Source organism: Gymnoscopelus microlampas (genome assembly GCF_963454915.1).
Source record: "Gymnoscopelus microlampas genome assembly, chromosome: 11".
NCBI classification, from domain to species: domain Eukaryota; kingdom Metazoa; phylum Chordata; class Actinopteri; order Myctophiformes; family Myctophidae; genus Gymnoscopelus; species Gymnoscopelus microlampas.
In genome coordinates, this window is record NC_139948.1 from 34669370 (window position 1) to 34684809 (window position 15440).

The 15440-nt window shown below is 40.4% G+C and overlaps 1 protein-coding gene across 1 annotated transcript in view; it reads right to left on the reverse strand.

Annotated features, from left to right (window-relative positions):
- The window catches only part of LOC311054720 (uncharacterized protein), a gene marked incomplete at its 3' end in the record, with an annotated part of 43260 nt that overhangs the window by 1894 nt on the left and 25926 nt on the right, over positions 1–15440 (reverse strand). Inside the window, exons 32-50 of the mRNA XM_084070723.1 lie at positions 14558–14655; positions 14284–14305; positions 11650–11747; positions 11492–11529; positions 11376–11397; positions 10768–10774; positions 8742–8839; positions 8584–8621; positions 8468–8489; positions 7855–7861; positions 5829–5926; positions 5671–5708; positions 5555–5576; positions 4942–4948; positions 2916–3013; positions 2758–2795; positions 2642–2663; positions 2029–2035; positions 3–100 (exon numbers count right to left, since the gene is read on the reverse strand). Of these exons, the coding sequence (XP_083926849.1) occupies positions 3–100; positions 2029–2035; positions 2642–2663; positions 2758–2795; positions 2916–3013; positions 4942–4948; positions 5555–5576; positions 5671–5708; positions 5829–5926; positions 7855–7861; positions 8468–8489; positions 8584–8621; positions 8742–8839; positions 10768–10774; positions 11376–11397; positions 11492–11529; positions 11650–11747; positions 14284–14305; positions 14558–14655 (878 nt within the window). The remainder of the gene's footprint in view (positions 1–2; positions 101–2028; positions 2036–2641; positions 2664–2757; positions 2796–2915; positions 3014–4941; positions 4949–5554; positions 5577–5670; positions 5709–5828; positions 5927–7854; positions 7862–8467; positions 8490–8583; positions 8622–8741; positions 8840–10767; positions 10775–11375; positions 11398–11491; positions 11530–11649; positions 11748–14283; positions 14306–14557; positions 14656–15440) is intronic.

Below are 15440 nucleotides of genomic sequence, written 5' to 3' on the forward strand. Positions count from 1 at the left end.
ACCTTTAGGGAGAATGCTCATCAGTTGGTCCTTGATGGCCATAATGAATGCAGCCAGTTGAGGTTGGGCTGAAGAAATGACCATGTCTAAGTTTTGGAAGCTGATGGCAAAGGAGAGGGGAAGCCATGAGTGAGGAAGACATGAACACAAGATATCAAGCACAAGCAACAACTCAATTAAACGATAAAGAATGAGTTACAACACAACTTCACTTACATGGTACTGTATGACTCGCAACTAAGGTTTGCCTGGAAATGCAAATGAGAAAAACAGGATACAGTTACGGTATTTTAAGACAATCTTGCTAAACGCCTATATTACGTTAAAGCATTTGGATATTTACCCCTCCGGCATTTGTTTCCAGGTAAATGAGGAAGTCTTTGAATCTGGTGCCATTGCCCAGGTGATTAAAGACAATGTTGATGATGTACACTGTATTTGCAGTGTTAGGCTTCAGTACCACTTCTCCTATCTGCTGTGGAGAGAAAGCTGGCAGAACTTCCACCTATGTTGAGAATAGACAATGCACACACAGTAGTGTTACTCCTTATTTTTGGAAGTACAGCATCATTGTCATCAACGTGAAAACAAATACAGCAGTAGCAAACAAAAACTGTAGCATTTACAGTACCCATATTTTAGAATACACAAGCCAGTTTACTTCCGCAGTAGTACTTCTATTTTATAACACAGTAAAATCAGTGGTCTTGAAGTGGTACCTACCACTGAGACATTTGTCTGGAGTTGCATGACATCAGTGATGGGTACAAAGGAGATAAAAGGCCCAAAGACCAATTGTAGCCAGTAGGTGACGCTGATTGAATTGTCGACACAACCGGGAACTGAAATAAACAATGAACGCATTTGAAGACTTTGCAAATAGTTCATTTTACTTGTCATGATCATTTCTGTCAGCTATGGAATGTGCAATTTGTTTAGTTTGTCTATTTTAGAACAAAAAGGACAAGCACCTTCTGTGTCATTTCGGCTCAAATAGGCTGCAAGGAAGTTGGAGTAGATCATCTGTAGCTTTTGCCTGTCGAGAGCTGGTTGATGACCCAGAGCAGCCACTCTGCAAAGGTAAACAGGTATGAATACGAGATACAAAGTACACACATAGTAAGCATATGGATGGAAAAAGCGCTAAGCACCCAATGTAATTACACTCACAGAATCTGGTAGGTTTCACAGCTAAAGTCTTTGGTGCTGAGACAAGACAGAAACTCTCCAGATGCATGGGGGAGGAAAGGCTTAAGATTGTTTTGAAACCACTTCCGTATAAAGTGCGTATCTTTCAGCTCTTGTGGAGTAAACTGATCGACAGTGACCTCCCTGAGTACATCAAGCACAAGAGGTATGGATGGACCTTTGGGCAGGAAAGTCTGTGGACAGAAACAAAATCTCTTCATGAGGTTTTATTGACAATGTTCAAATGCATTGACCTGTTATTGTTTTAGGTGTTTAGTATATGAACCTACATAAATGTTGTCTGGCTAATATATATCCTACATACATGCAGCATGCATACATTAAGCGTAAGCATATACACACACAAACGCGTTTGCGTGCACACAAGCACGGGTGTGCGTGTGCTTTTCAGGATGGGGGGAGCCATTGTCTTTACCGTGTTTGAAAGCATTTGAAGAGCATCTCCAAGATTTGCAGAGAATTTGGTGAAGAACAGTTTCCACATTTCTTTGGTGTAGCTCATGTTGTCAGACAGTTTGCACTCTATGAGCATTGACAGCTGCTCTGGACTGAGCTTGAATTGCTGAAATAACAGAAACATTCATGAAATCAAACATCTTTAGATGAATTATGTCTGTACAAACAGTGCAGCCTTTTAACGCTATTCAGTCAGCTTGGCCCATCCCACAGTGCAACATGCAATAATGTGTCGGCATGGTTGTGTTTTTGTCTTTTTGTTTGTTTTAACTTGCAAGAGAAGACGTTGACATTTTGATGTTCTACACTGTAAGATGGATTTGAGATCAGGAATTTAATAAAACCACTAATCCGGCATCTTACCAGACAACTTGTTAAGCAACAAAACACAAAAACATCTTTACTGGGAGAGTGTAAGAGCTACCTGAGGCAGGCATGCATATTGTTGAATGCTGAAATTGCAGATGGAATCGGTCATATTTCCGCCCAAGTAGCTTTCCAGGGCAGTGCTGTGAAATAGAGGCAAAGTATTTAAGAATGAGCAATCTGGGAACCCATCGTCAAATAAAAAGGAAAAACAGCGCCCTCCAGTGTTTTTCACTAGTAGCGCCGCTCTGAATCTGTTCTTGAGAGATTAAAGAATGAGTCTATTGGGCTCCAAAAGTTTATATTGTATTCACAGTGTTGTGAGTTTGAGTCTGATTCTTGACAGCTATCGTATAGTCCTCTCTTTCTCATATCTCTCTTCTACTCAAGAGTTGAAATGCTATCAACTTAGAAACGATGCATCTGCATGGATGAGTATGCATGTACTGTACATGTCAAATCGTGACGGAAATCAGGGGACACTCACCTATTGACACCACTGCACATTTGGCTCTCTGTAAGAGAGTGAGTTTGATTAATTTCAGAATTGTCTCCAATGAGAAGCAAAGAGAGAAAAGGTTGCTACTAGTAAACATTAAGCTATACTCACCGTTGGCTGAGGTCACTTTGCACTGGGAACAAGACAAAAACGAATAGCATTAGCACAGAGTCTCCTTTGACTAAACTCTTCAAATGACACAAGGACAAATATAAGTATTCGCTCACCTTTATTACCCCAATTTGTGGCTGAATCCCTTGGCAACCTGAACAGAAAGCGTCAACACAAACTTAAGCACATAGATGTCAAAACATGTAGCACAACTATGCTTGCTTGCATTCATTGAGATATTAGATAATACTTAAATCCCTGTACTGTAACTCACCTTTAGGGAGAATGCTCATCAGTTGGTCCTTGATGGCCATAATGAATGCAGCCAGTTGAGGTTGGGCTGAAGAAATGACCATGTCTAAGTTTTGGAAGCTGATGGCAAAGGAGAGGGGAAGCCATGAGTGAGGAAGACATGAACACAAGATATCAAGCACAAGCAACAACTCAATTAAACGATAAAGAATGAGTTACAACACAACTTCACTTACATGGTACTGTATGACTCGCAACTAAGGTTTGCCTGGAAATGCAAATGAGAAAAACAGAATACAGTTACGGTATTTTAAGACAATCTTGCTAAACGCCTATATTACGTTAAAGCATTTGGATATTTACCCCTCCGGCATTTGTTTCCAGGTAAATGAGGAAGTCTTTGAATCTGGTGCCATTGCCCAGGTGATTAAAGACAATGTTGATGATGTACACTGTATTTGCAGTGTTAGGCTTCAGTACCACTTCTCCTATCTGCTGTGGAGAGAAAGCTGGCAGAACTTCCACCTATGTTGAGAATAGACAATGCACACACAGTAGTGTTACTCCTTATTTTTGGAAGTACAGCATCATTGTCATCAACGTGAAAACAAATACAGCAGTAGCAAACAAAAACTGTAGCATTTACAGTACCTATATTTTAGAATACACAAGCCAGTTTACTTCCGCAGTAGTACGTCTATTTTATAACACAGTAAAATCAGTGGTCTTGAAGTGGTACCTACCACTGAGACATTTGTCTGGAGTTGCATGACATCAGTGATGGGTACAAAGGAGATAAAAGGCCCAAAGACCAATTGTAGCCAGTAGGTGACGCTGATTGAATTGTCGACACAACCGGGAACTGAAATAAACAATGAACGCATTTGAAGACTTTGCAAATAGTTCATTTTACTTGTCATGATCATTTCTGTCAGCTATGGAATGTGCAATTTGTTTAGTTTGTCTATTTTAGAACAAAAAGGACAAGCACCTTCTGTGTCATTTCGGCTCAAATAGGCTGCAAGGAAGTTGGAGTAGATCATCTGTAGCTTTTGCCTGTCGAGAGCTGGTTGATGACCCAGAGCAGCCACTCTGCAAAGGTAAACAGGTATGAATACGAGATACAAAGTACACACATAGTAAGCATATGGATGGAAAAAGCGCTAAGCACCCAATGTAATTACACTCACAGAATCTGGTAGGTTTCACAGCTAAAGTCTTTGGTGCTGAGACAAGACAGAAACTCTCCAGATGCATGGGGGAGGAAAGGCTTAAGATTGTTTTGAAACCACTTCCGTATAAAGTGCGTATCTTTCAGCTCTTGTGGAGTAAACTGATCGACAGTGACCTCCCTGAGTACATCAAGCACAAGAGGTATGGATGGACCTTTGGGCAGGAAAGTCTGTGGACAGAAACAAAATCTCTTCATGAGGTTTTATTGACAATGTTCAAATGCATTGACCTGTTATTGTTTTAGGTGTTTAGTATATGAACCTACATAAATGTTGTCTGGCTAATATATATCCTACATACATGCAGCATGCATACATTAAGCGTAAGCATATACACACACAAACGCGTTTGCGTGCACACAAGCACGGGTGTGCGTGTGCTTTTCAGGATGGGGGGAGCCATTGTCTTTACCGTGTTTGAAAGCATTTGAAGAGCATCTCCAAGATTTGCAGAGAATTTGGTGAAGAACAGTTTCCACATTTCTTTGGTGTAGCTCATGTTGTCAGACAGTTTGCACTCTATGAGCATTGACAGCTGCTCTGGACTGAGCTTGAATTGCTGAAATAACAGAAACATTCATGAAATCAAACAGCTTTAGATGAATTATGTCTGTACAAACAGTGCAGCCTTTTAACGCTATTCAGTCAGCTTGGCCCATTCCACAGTGCAACATGCAATAATGTGTCGGCATGGTTGTGTTTTTGTCTTTTTGTTTGTTTTAACTTGCAAGAGAAGACGTTGACATTTTGATGTTCTACACTGTAAGATGGATTTGAGATCAGGAATTTAATAAAACCACTAATCCGGCATCTTACCAGACAACTTGTTAAGCAACAAAACACAAAAACATCTTTACTGGGAGAGTGTAAGAGCTACCTGAGGCAGGCATGCATATTGTTGAATGCTGAAATTGCAGATGGAATCGGTCATATTTCCGCCCAAGTAGCTTTCCAGGGCAGTGCTGTGAAATAGAGGCAAAGTATTTAAGAATGAGCAATCTGGGAACCCATCGTCAAATAAAAAGGAAAAACAGCGCCCTCCAGTGTTTTTCACTAGTAGCGCCGCTCTGAATCTGTTCTTGAGAGATTAAAGAATGAGTCTATTGGGCTCCAAAAGTTTATATTGTATTCACAGTGTTGTGAGTTTGAGTCTGATTCTTGACAGCTATCGTATAGTCCTCTCTTTCTCATATCTCTCTTCTACTCAAGAGTTGAAATGCTATCAACTTAGAAACGATGCATCTGCATGGATGAGTATGCATGTATTGTACATGTCAAATCGTGACGGAAATCAGGGGACACTCACCTATTGACACCACTGCACATTTGGCTCTCTGTAAGAGAGTGAGTTTGATTAATTTCCGAATTGTCTCCAATGAGAAGCAAAGAGAGAAAAGGTTGCTACTAGTAAACATTAAGCTATACTCACCGTTGGCTGAGGTCACTTTGCACTGGGAACAAGACAAAAACGAATAGCATTAGCACAGAGTCTCCTTTGACTAAACTCTTCAAATGACACAAGGACAAATATAAGTATTCGCTCACCTTTATTACCCCAATTTGTGGCTGAATCCCTTGGCAACCTGAACAGAAAGCGTCAACACAAACTTAAGCACATAGATGTCAAAACATGTAGCACAACTATGCTTGCTTGCATTCATTGAGATATTAGATAATACTTAAATCCCTGTACTGTAACTCACCTTTAGGGAGAATGCTCATCAGTTGGTCCTTGATGGCCATAATGAATGCAGCCAGTTGAGGTTGGGCTGAAGAAATGACCATGTCTAAGTTTTGGAAGCTGATGGCAAAGGAGAGGGGAAGCCATGAGTGAGGAAGACATGAACACAAGATATCAAGCACAAGCAACAACTCAATTAAACGATAAAGAATGAGTTACAACACAACTTCACTTACATGGTACTGTATGACTCGCAACTAAGGTTTGCCTGGAAATGCAAATGAGAAAAACAGGATACAGTTACGGTATTTTAAGACAATCTTGCTAAACGCCTATATTACGTTAAAGCATTTGGATATTTACCCCTCCGGCATTTGTTTCCAGGTAAATGAGGAAGTCTTTGAATCTGGTGCCATTGCCCAGGTGATTAAAGACAATGTTGATGATGTACACTGTATTTGCAGTGTTAGGCTTCAGTACCACTTCTCCTATCTGCTGTGGAGAGAAAGCTGGCAGAACTTCCACCTATGTTGAGAATAGACAATGCACACACAGTAGTGTTACTCCTTATTTTTGGAAGTACAGCATCATTGTCATCAACGTGAAAACAAATACAGCAGTAGCAAACAAAAACTGTAGCATTTACAGTACCCATATTTTAGAATACACAAGCCAGTTTACTTCCGCAGTAGTACGTCTATTTTATAACACAGTAAAATCAGTGGTCTTGAAGTGGTACCTACCACTGAGACATTTGTCTGGAGTTGCATGACATCAGTGATGGGTACAAAGGAGATAAAAGGCCCAAAGACCAATTGTAGCCAGTAGGTGACGCTGATTGAATTGTCGACACAACCGGGAACTGAAATAAACAATGAACGCATTTGAAGACTTTGCAAATAGTTCATTTTACTTGTCATGATCATTTCTGTCAGCTATGGAATGTGCAATTTGTTTAGTTTGTCTATTTTAGAACAAAAAGGACAAGCACCTTCTGTGTCATTTCGGCTCAAATAGGCTGCAAGGAAGTTGGAGTAGATCATCTGTAGCTTTTGCCTGTCGAGAGCTGGTTGATGACCCAGAGCAGCCACTCTGCAAAGGTAAACAGGTATGAATACGAGATACAAAGTACACACATAGTAAGCATATGGATGGAAAAAGCGCTAAGCACCCAATGTAATTACACTCACAGAATCTGGTAGGTTTCACAGCTAAAGTCTTTGGTGCTGAGACAAGACAGAAACTCTCCAGATGCATGGGGGAGGAAAGGCTTAAGATTGTTTTGAAACCACTTCCGTATAAAGTGCGTATCTTTCAGCTCTTGTGGAGTAAACTGATCGACAGTGACCTCCCTGAGTACATCAAGCACAAGAGGTATGGATGGACCTTTGGGCAGGAAAGTCTGTGGACAGAAACAAAATCTCTTCATGAGGTTTTATTGACAATGTTCAAATGCATTGACCTGTTATTGTTTTAGGTGTTTAGTATATGAACCTACATAAATGTTGTCTGGCTAATATATATCCTACATACATGCAGCATGCATACATTAAGCGTAAGCATATACACACACAAACGCGTTTGCGTGCACACAAGCACGGGTGTGCGTGTGCTTTTCAGGATGGGGGGAGCCATTGTCTTTACCGTGTTTGAAAGCATTTGAAGAGCATCTCCAAGATTTGCAGAGAATTTGGTGAAGAACAGTTTCCACATTTCTTTGGTGTAGCTCATGTTGTCAGACAGTTTGCACTCTATGAGCATTGACAGCTGCTCTGGACTGAGCTTGAATTGCTGAAATAACAGAAACATTCATGAAATCAAACAGCTTTAGATGAATTATGTCTGTACAAACAGTGCAGCCTTTTAACGCTATTCAGTCAGCTTGGCCCATCCCACAGTGCAACATGCAATAATGTGTCGGCATGGTTGTGTTTTTGTCTTTTTGTTTGTTTTAACTTGCAAGAGAAGACGTTGACATTTTGATGTTCTACACTGTAAGATGGATTTGAGATCAGGAATTTAATAAAACCACTAATCCGGCATCTTACCAGACAACTTGTTAAGCAACAAAACACAAAAACATCTTTACTGGGAGAGTGTAAGAGCTACCTGAGGCAGGCATGCATATTGTTGAATGCTGAAATTGCAGATGGAATCGGTCATATTTCCGCCCAAGTAGCTTTCCAGGGCAGTGCTGTGAAATAGAGGCAAAGTATTTAAGAATGAGCAATCTGGGAACCCATCGTCAAATAAAAAGGAAAAACAGCGCCCTCCAGTGTTTTTCACTAGTAGCGCCGCTCTGAATCTGTTCTTGAGAGATTAAAGAATGAGTCTATTGGGCTCCAAAAGTTTATATTGTATTCACAGTGTTGTGAGTTTGAGTCTGATTCTTGACAGCTATCGTATAGTCCTCTCTTTCTCATATCTCTCTTCTACTCAAGAGTTGAAATGCTATCAACTTAGAAACGATGCATCTGCATGGATGAGTATGCATGTACTGTACATGTCAAATCGTGACGGAAATCAGGGGACACTCACCTATTGACACCACTGCACATTTGGCTCTCTGTAAGAGAGTGAGTTTGATTAATTTCAGAATTGTCTCCAATGAGAAGCAAAGAGAGAAAAGGTTGCTACTAGTAAACATTAAGCTATACTCACCGTTGGCTGAGGTCACTTTGCACTGGGAACAAGACAAAAACGAATAGCATTAGCACAGAGTCTCCTTTGACTAAACTCTTCAAATGACACAAGGACAAATATAAGTATTCGCTCACCTTTATTACCCCAATTTGTGGCTGAATCCCTTGGCAACCTGAACAGAAAGCGTCAACACAAACTTAAGCACATAGATGTCAAAACATGTAGCACAACTATGCTTGCTTGCATTCATTGAGATATTAGATAATACTTAAATCCCTGTACTGTAACTCACCTTTAGGGAGAATGCTCATCAGTTGGTCCTTGATGGCCATAATGAATGCAGCCAGTTGAGGTTGGGCTGAAGAAATGACCATGTCTAAGTTTTGGAAGCTGATGGCAAAGGAGAGGGGAAGCCATGAGTGAGGAAGACATGAACACAAGATATCAAGCACAAGCAACAACTCAATTAAACGATAAAGAATGAGTTACAACACAACTTCACTTACATGGTACTGTATGACTCGCAACTAAGGTTTGCCTGGAAATGCAAATGAGAAAAACAGGATACAGTTACGGTATTTTAAGACAATCTTGCTAAACGCCTATATTACGTTAAAGCATTTGGATATTTACCCCTCCGGCATTTGTTTCCAGGTAAATGAGGAAGTCTTTGAATCTGGTGCCATTGCCCAGGTGATTAAAGACAATGTTGATGATGTACACTGTATTTGCAGTGTTAGGCTTCAGTACCACTTCTCCTATCTGCTGTGGAGAGAAAGCTGGCAGAACTTCCACCTATGTTGAGAATAGACAATGCACACACAGTAGTGTTACTCCTTATTTTTGGAAGTACAGCATCATTGTCATCAACGTGAAAACAAATACAGCAGTAGCAAACAAAAACTGTAGCATTTACAGTACCTATATTTTAGAATACACAAGCCAGTTTACTTCCGCAGTAGTACGTCTATTTTATAACACAGTAAAATCAGTGGTCTTGAAGTGGTACCTACCACTGAGACATTTGTCTGGAGTTGCATGACATCAGTGATGGGTACAAAGGAGATAAAAGGCCCAAAGACCAATTGTAGCCAGTAGGTGACGCTGATTGAATTGTCGACACAACCGGGAACTGAAATAAACAATGAACGCATTTGAAGACTTTGCAAATAGTTCATTTTACTTGTCATGATCATTTCTGTCAGCTATGGAATGTGCAATTTGTTTAGTTTGTCTATTTTAGAACAAAAAGGACAAGCACCTTCTGTGTCATTTCGGCTCAAATAGGCTGCAAGGAAGTTGGAGTAGATCATCTGTAGCTTTTGCCTGTCGAGAGCTGGTTGATGACCCAGAGCAGCCACTCTGCAAAGGTAAACAGGTATGAATACGAGATACAAAGTACACACATAGTAAGCATATGGATGGAAAAAGCGCTAAGCACCCAATGTAATTACACTCACAGAATCTGGTAGGTTTCACAGCTAAAGTCTTTGGTGCTGAGACAAGACAGAAACTCTCCAGATGCATGGGGGAGGAAAGGCTTAAGATTGTTTTGAAACCACTTCCGTATAAAGTGCGTATCTTTCAGCTCTTGTGGAGTAAACTGATCGACAGTGACCTCCCTGAGTACATCAAGCACAAGAGGTATGGATGGACCTTTGGGCAGGAAAGTCTGTGGACAGAAACAAAATCTCTTCATGAGGTTTTATTGACAATGTTCAAATGCATTGACCTGTTATTGTTTTAGGTGTTTAGTATATGAACCTACATAAATGTTGTCTGGCTAATATATATCCTACATACATGCAGCATGCATACATTAAGCGTAAGCATATACACACACAAACGCGTTTGCGTGCACACAAGCACGGGTGTGCGTGTGCTTTTCAGGATGGGGGGAGCCATTGTCTTTACCGTGTTTGAAAGCATTTGAAGAGCATCTCCAAGATTTGCAGAGAATTTGGTGAAGAACAGTTTCCACATTTCTTTGGTGTAGCTCATGTTGTCAGACAGTTTGCACTCTATGAGCATTGACAGCTGCTCTGGACTGAGCTTGAATTGCTGAAATAACAGAAACATTCATGAAATCAAACAGCTTTAGATGAATTATGTCTGTACAAACAGTGCAGCCTTTTAACGCTATTCAGTCAGCTTGGCCCATCCCACAGTGCAACATGCAATAATGTGTCGGCATGGTTGTGTTTTTGTCTTTTTGTTTGTTTTAACTTGCAAGAGAAGACGTTGACATTTTGATGTTCTACACTGTAAGATGGATTTGAGATCAGGAATTTGATAAAACCACTAATCCGGCATCTTACCAGACAACTTGTTAAGCAACAAAACACAAAAACATCTTTACTGGGAGAGTGTAAGAGCTACCTGAGGCAGGCATGCATATTGTTGAATGCTGAAATTGCAGATGGAATCGGTCATATTTCCGCCCAAGTAGCTTTCCAAGGCAGTGCTGTGAAATAGAGGCAAAGTATTTAAGAATGAGCAATCTGGGAACCCATCGTCAAATAAAAAGGAAAAACAGCGCCCCCCAGGGTTTTTCACTAGTAGCGCCGCTGTGAATCTGTTCTTGAGAGATTAAAGAATGAGTCTATTGGGCTCCAAAAGTTTATATTGTATTCACAGTGTTGTGAGTTTGAGTCTGATTCTTGACAGCTATCGTATAGTCCTCTCTTTCTCATATCTCTCTTCTACTCAAGAGTTGAAATGCTATCAACTTAGAAACGATGCATCTGCATGGATGAGTATGCATGTACATGTCAAATCATGACGGAAATCAGGGGACACTCACCTATTGACACCACTGCACATTTGGCTCTCTGTAAGAGAGTGAGTTTGATTAATTTCCGAATTGTCTCCAATGAGAAGAAGCAAAGAGAAAAAAGGTTGCTAGTAAACATTAAGCTATACTCACCGTTGGCTGAGGTCACTTTGCACTGGGAACAAGACAAAAACGAATATCATTAGCACAGAGTCTCCTTTGACTAAACTCTTCAAATGACACAAGGACAAATATAAGTATTCGCTCACCTTTATTACCCCAATTTGTGGCTGAATCCCTTGGCAACCTGAACAGAAAGCGTCAACACAAACTTAAGCACATAGATGTCAAAACATGTAGCACAACTATGCTTGCTTGCATTCATTGAGATATTAGATAATACTTAAATCCCTGTACTGTAACTCACCTTTAGGGAGAATGCTCATCAGTTGGTCCTTGATGGCCATAATGAATGCAGCCAGTTGAGGTTGGGCTGAAGAAATGACCATGTCTAAGTTTTGGAAGCTGATGGCAAAGGAGAGGGGAAGCCATGAGTGAGGAAGACATGAACACAAGATATCAAGCACAAGCAACAACTCAATTAAACGATAAAGAATGAGTTACAACACAACTTCACTTACATGGTACTGTATGACTCGCAACTAAGGTTTGCCTGGAAATGCAAATGAGAAAAACAGGATACAGTTACGGTATTTTAAGACAATCTTGCTAAACGCCTATATTACGTTAAAACATTTGGATATTTACCCCTCCGGCATTTGTTTCCAGGTAAATGAGGAAGTCTTTGAATCTGGTGCCATTGCCCAGGTGATTAAAGACAATGTTGATGATGTACACTGTATTTGCAGTGTTAGGCTTCAGTACCACTTCTCCTATCTGCTGTGGAGAGAAAGCTGGCAGAACTTCCACCTATGTTGAGAATAGACAATGCACACACAGTAGTGTTACTCCTTATTTTTGGAAGTACAGCATCATTGTAATCAACGTGAAAACAAATACAGCAGTAGCAAACAAAAACTGTAGCATTTACAGTACCTATATTTTAGAATACACAAGACAGTTTACTTCCGCAGTAGTACGTCTATTTTATAACACAGTAAAATCAGTGGTCTTGAAGTGGTACCTACCACTGAGACATTTGTCTGGAGTTGCATGACATCAGTGAGGGGTACAAAGGAGATAAAAGGCCCAAAGACCAATTGTAGCCAGTAGGTGACGCTGATTGAATTGTCGACACAACCGGGAACTGAAATAAACAATGAACGCATTTGAAGACTTTGCAAATAGGTCATTTTACTTGTCATGATCATTTCTGTCAGCTATGGAATGTGCAATTTGTTTAGTTTGTCTATTTTAGAACAAAAAGGACAAGCACCTTCTGTGTCATTTCGGCTCAAATAGGCTGCAAGGAAGTTGGAGTAGATCATCTGTAGCTTTTGCCTGTCGAGAGCTGGTTGATGACCCAGAGCAGCCACTCTGCAAAGGTAAACAGGTATGAATACGAGATACAAAGTACACACATAGTAAGCATATGGATGGAAAAAGCGCTAAGCACCCAATGTAATTACACTCACAGAATCTGGTAGGTTTCACAGCTAAAGTCTTTGGTGCTGAGACAAGACAGAAACTCTCCAGATGCATGGGGGAGGAAAGGCTTAAGATTGTTTTGAAACCACTTCCGTATAAAGTGCGTATCTTTCAGCTCTTGTGGAGTAAACTGATCGACAGTGACCTCCCTGAGCACATCAAGCACAAGAGGTATGGATGGACCTTTGGGCAGGAAAGTCTGTGGACAGAAACAAAATCTCTTCATGAGGTTTTATTGACAATGTTCAAATGCATTGACCTGTTATTGTTTTAGGTGTTTAGCATATGAACCTACATAAATGTTGTCTGGCTAATATATATCCTACATACATGCAGCATGCATACATTAAGCGTAAGCATATACACACACAAACGTGTTTGCGTGCACACAAGCACGGGTGTGCGTGTGCTTGTCAGGATGGGGGGAGCCATTGTCTTTACCGTGTTTGAAAGCATTTGAAGAGCATCTCCAAGATTTGCAGAGAATTTGGTGAAGAACAGTTTCCACATTTCTTTGGTGTAGCTCATGTTGTCAGACAGTTTGCACTCTATGAGTATTGACAGCTGCTCTGGACTGAGCTTGAATTGCTGAAATAACAGAAACATTCATGAAATCAAACAGCTTTAGATGAATTATGTCTGTACAAACAGTGCAGCCTTTTAACGCTATTCAGTCAGCTTGGCCCATCCCACAGTGCAACATGCAATAATGTGTCGGCATGGTTGTGTTTTTGTCTTTTTGTTTGTTTTAACTTGCAAGAGAAGACGTCGAAATTTTGATGTTCTACACTGTAAGATGGATTTGAGATCAGGAATTTAATAAAACCACTAATCCGGCATCTTACCAGACAACTTGTTAAGCAACAAAACACAAAAACATCTTTGCTGGGAGAGTGTAAGAGCTACCTGAGGCAGGCATGCATAGTGTTGAATGCTGAAATTGCAGATGGAATCGATCATATTTCCGCCCAAGTAGCTTTCCAAGGCAGTGCTGTGAAATAGAGCCAAAGTATTTAAGAATGAGCAATCTGGGAACCCATCGTCAAATAAAAAGGAAAAACAGCGCCCCCCAGGGTTTTTCACTAGTAGCGCCGCTGTGAATCTGTTCTTGAGAGATTAAAGAATGAGTCTATTGGGCTCCAAAAGTTTATATTGTATTCACAGTGTTGTGAGTTTGAGTCTGATTCTTGACAGCTATCATATAGTCCTCTCTTTCTCATATCTCTCTTCTACTCAAGAGCTGAAATGCTATCAACTTAGAAACGATGCATCTGCATGGATGAGTATATATGTACATGTCAAATCGTGACGGAAATCAGGGGACACTCACCTATTGACACCACTGCACATTTGGCTCTCTGTAAGAGAGTGAGTTTGATTAATTTCAGAATTGTCTCCAATGAGAAGAAGCAAAGAGAGAAAAGGTTGCTAGTAAACATTAAGCTATACTCACCGTTGGCTGAGGTCACTTTGCACTGGGAACAAGACAAAAACGAATAGCATTAGCACAGAGTCTCCTTTGACTAAACTCTTCAAATGACACAAGGACAAATATAAGTATTTGCTCACCTTTATTACCCCAATTTGTGGCTGAATCCCTTGGCAACCTGAACAGAAAGCGTCAACACAAACTTAAGCACATAGATGTCAAAACATGTAGCACAACTATGCTTGCTTGCATTCATTGAGATATTAGATAATACTTAAATCCCTGTACTGTAACTCACCTTTAGGGAGAATGCTCATCAGTTGGTCCTTGATGGCCATAATGAATGCAGCCAGTTGAGGTTGGGCTGAAGAAATGACCATGTCTAAGTTTTGGAAGCTGATGGCAAAGGAGAGGGGAAGCCATGAGTGAGGAAGACATGAACACAAGATATCAAGCACAAGCAACAACTCAATTAAACGATAAAGAATGAGTTACAACACAACTTCACTTACATGGTACTGTATGACTCGCAACTAAGGTTTGCCTGGAAATGCAAATGAGAAAAACAGGATACAGTTACGGTATTTTAAGACAATCTTGCTAAACGCCTATATTACGTTAAAACATTTGGATATTTACCCCTCCGGCATTTGTTTCCAGGTAAATGAGGAAGTCTTTGAATCTGGTGCCATTGCCCAGGTGATTAAAGACAATGTTGATGATGTACACTGTATTTGCAGTGTTAGGCTTCAGTACCACTTCTCCTATCTGCTGTGGAGAGAAAGCTGGCAGAACTTCCACCTATGTTGAGAATAGACAATGCACACACAGTAGTGTTACTCCTTATTTTTGGAAGTACAGCATCATTGTAATCAACGTGAAAACAAATACAGCAGTAGCAAACAAAAACTGTAGCATTTACAGTACCTATATTTTAGAATACACAAGACAGTTTACTTCCGCAGTAGTACGTCTATTTTATAACACAGTAAAATCAGTGGTCTTGAAGTGGTACCTACCACTGAGACATTTGTCTGGAGTTGCATGACATCAGTGATGGGTACAAAGGAGATAAAAGGCCCAAAGACCAATTGTAGCCAGTAGGTGACGCTGATTGAATTGTCGACACAACCGGGAACTGAAATAAACAATGAACGCATTTGAAGACTTTGCAAATAGGT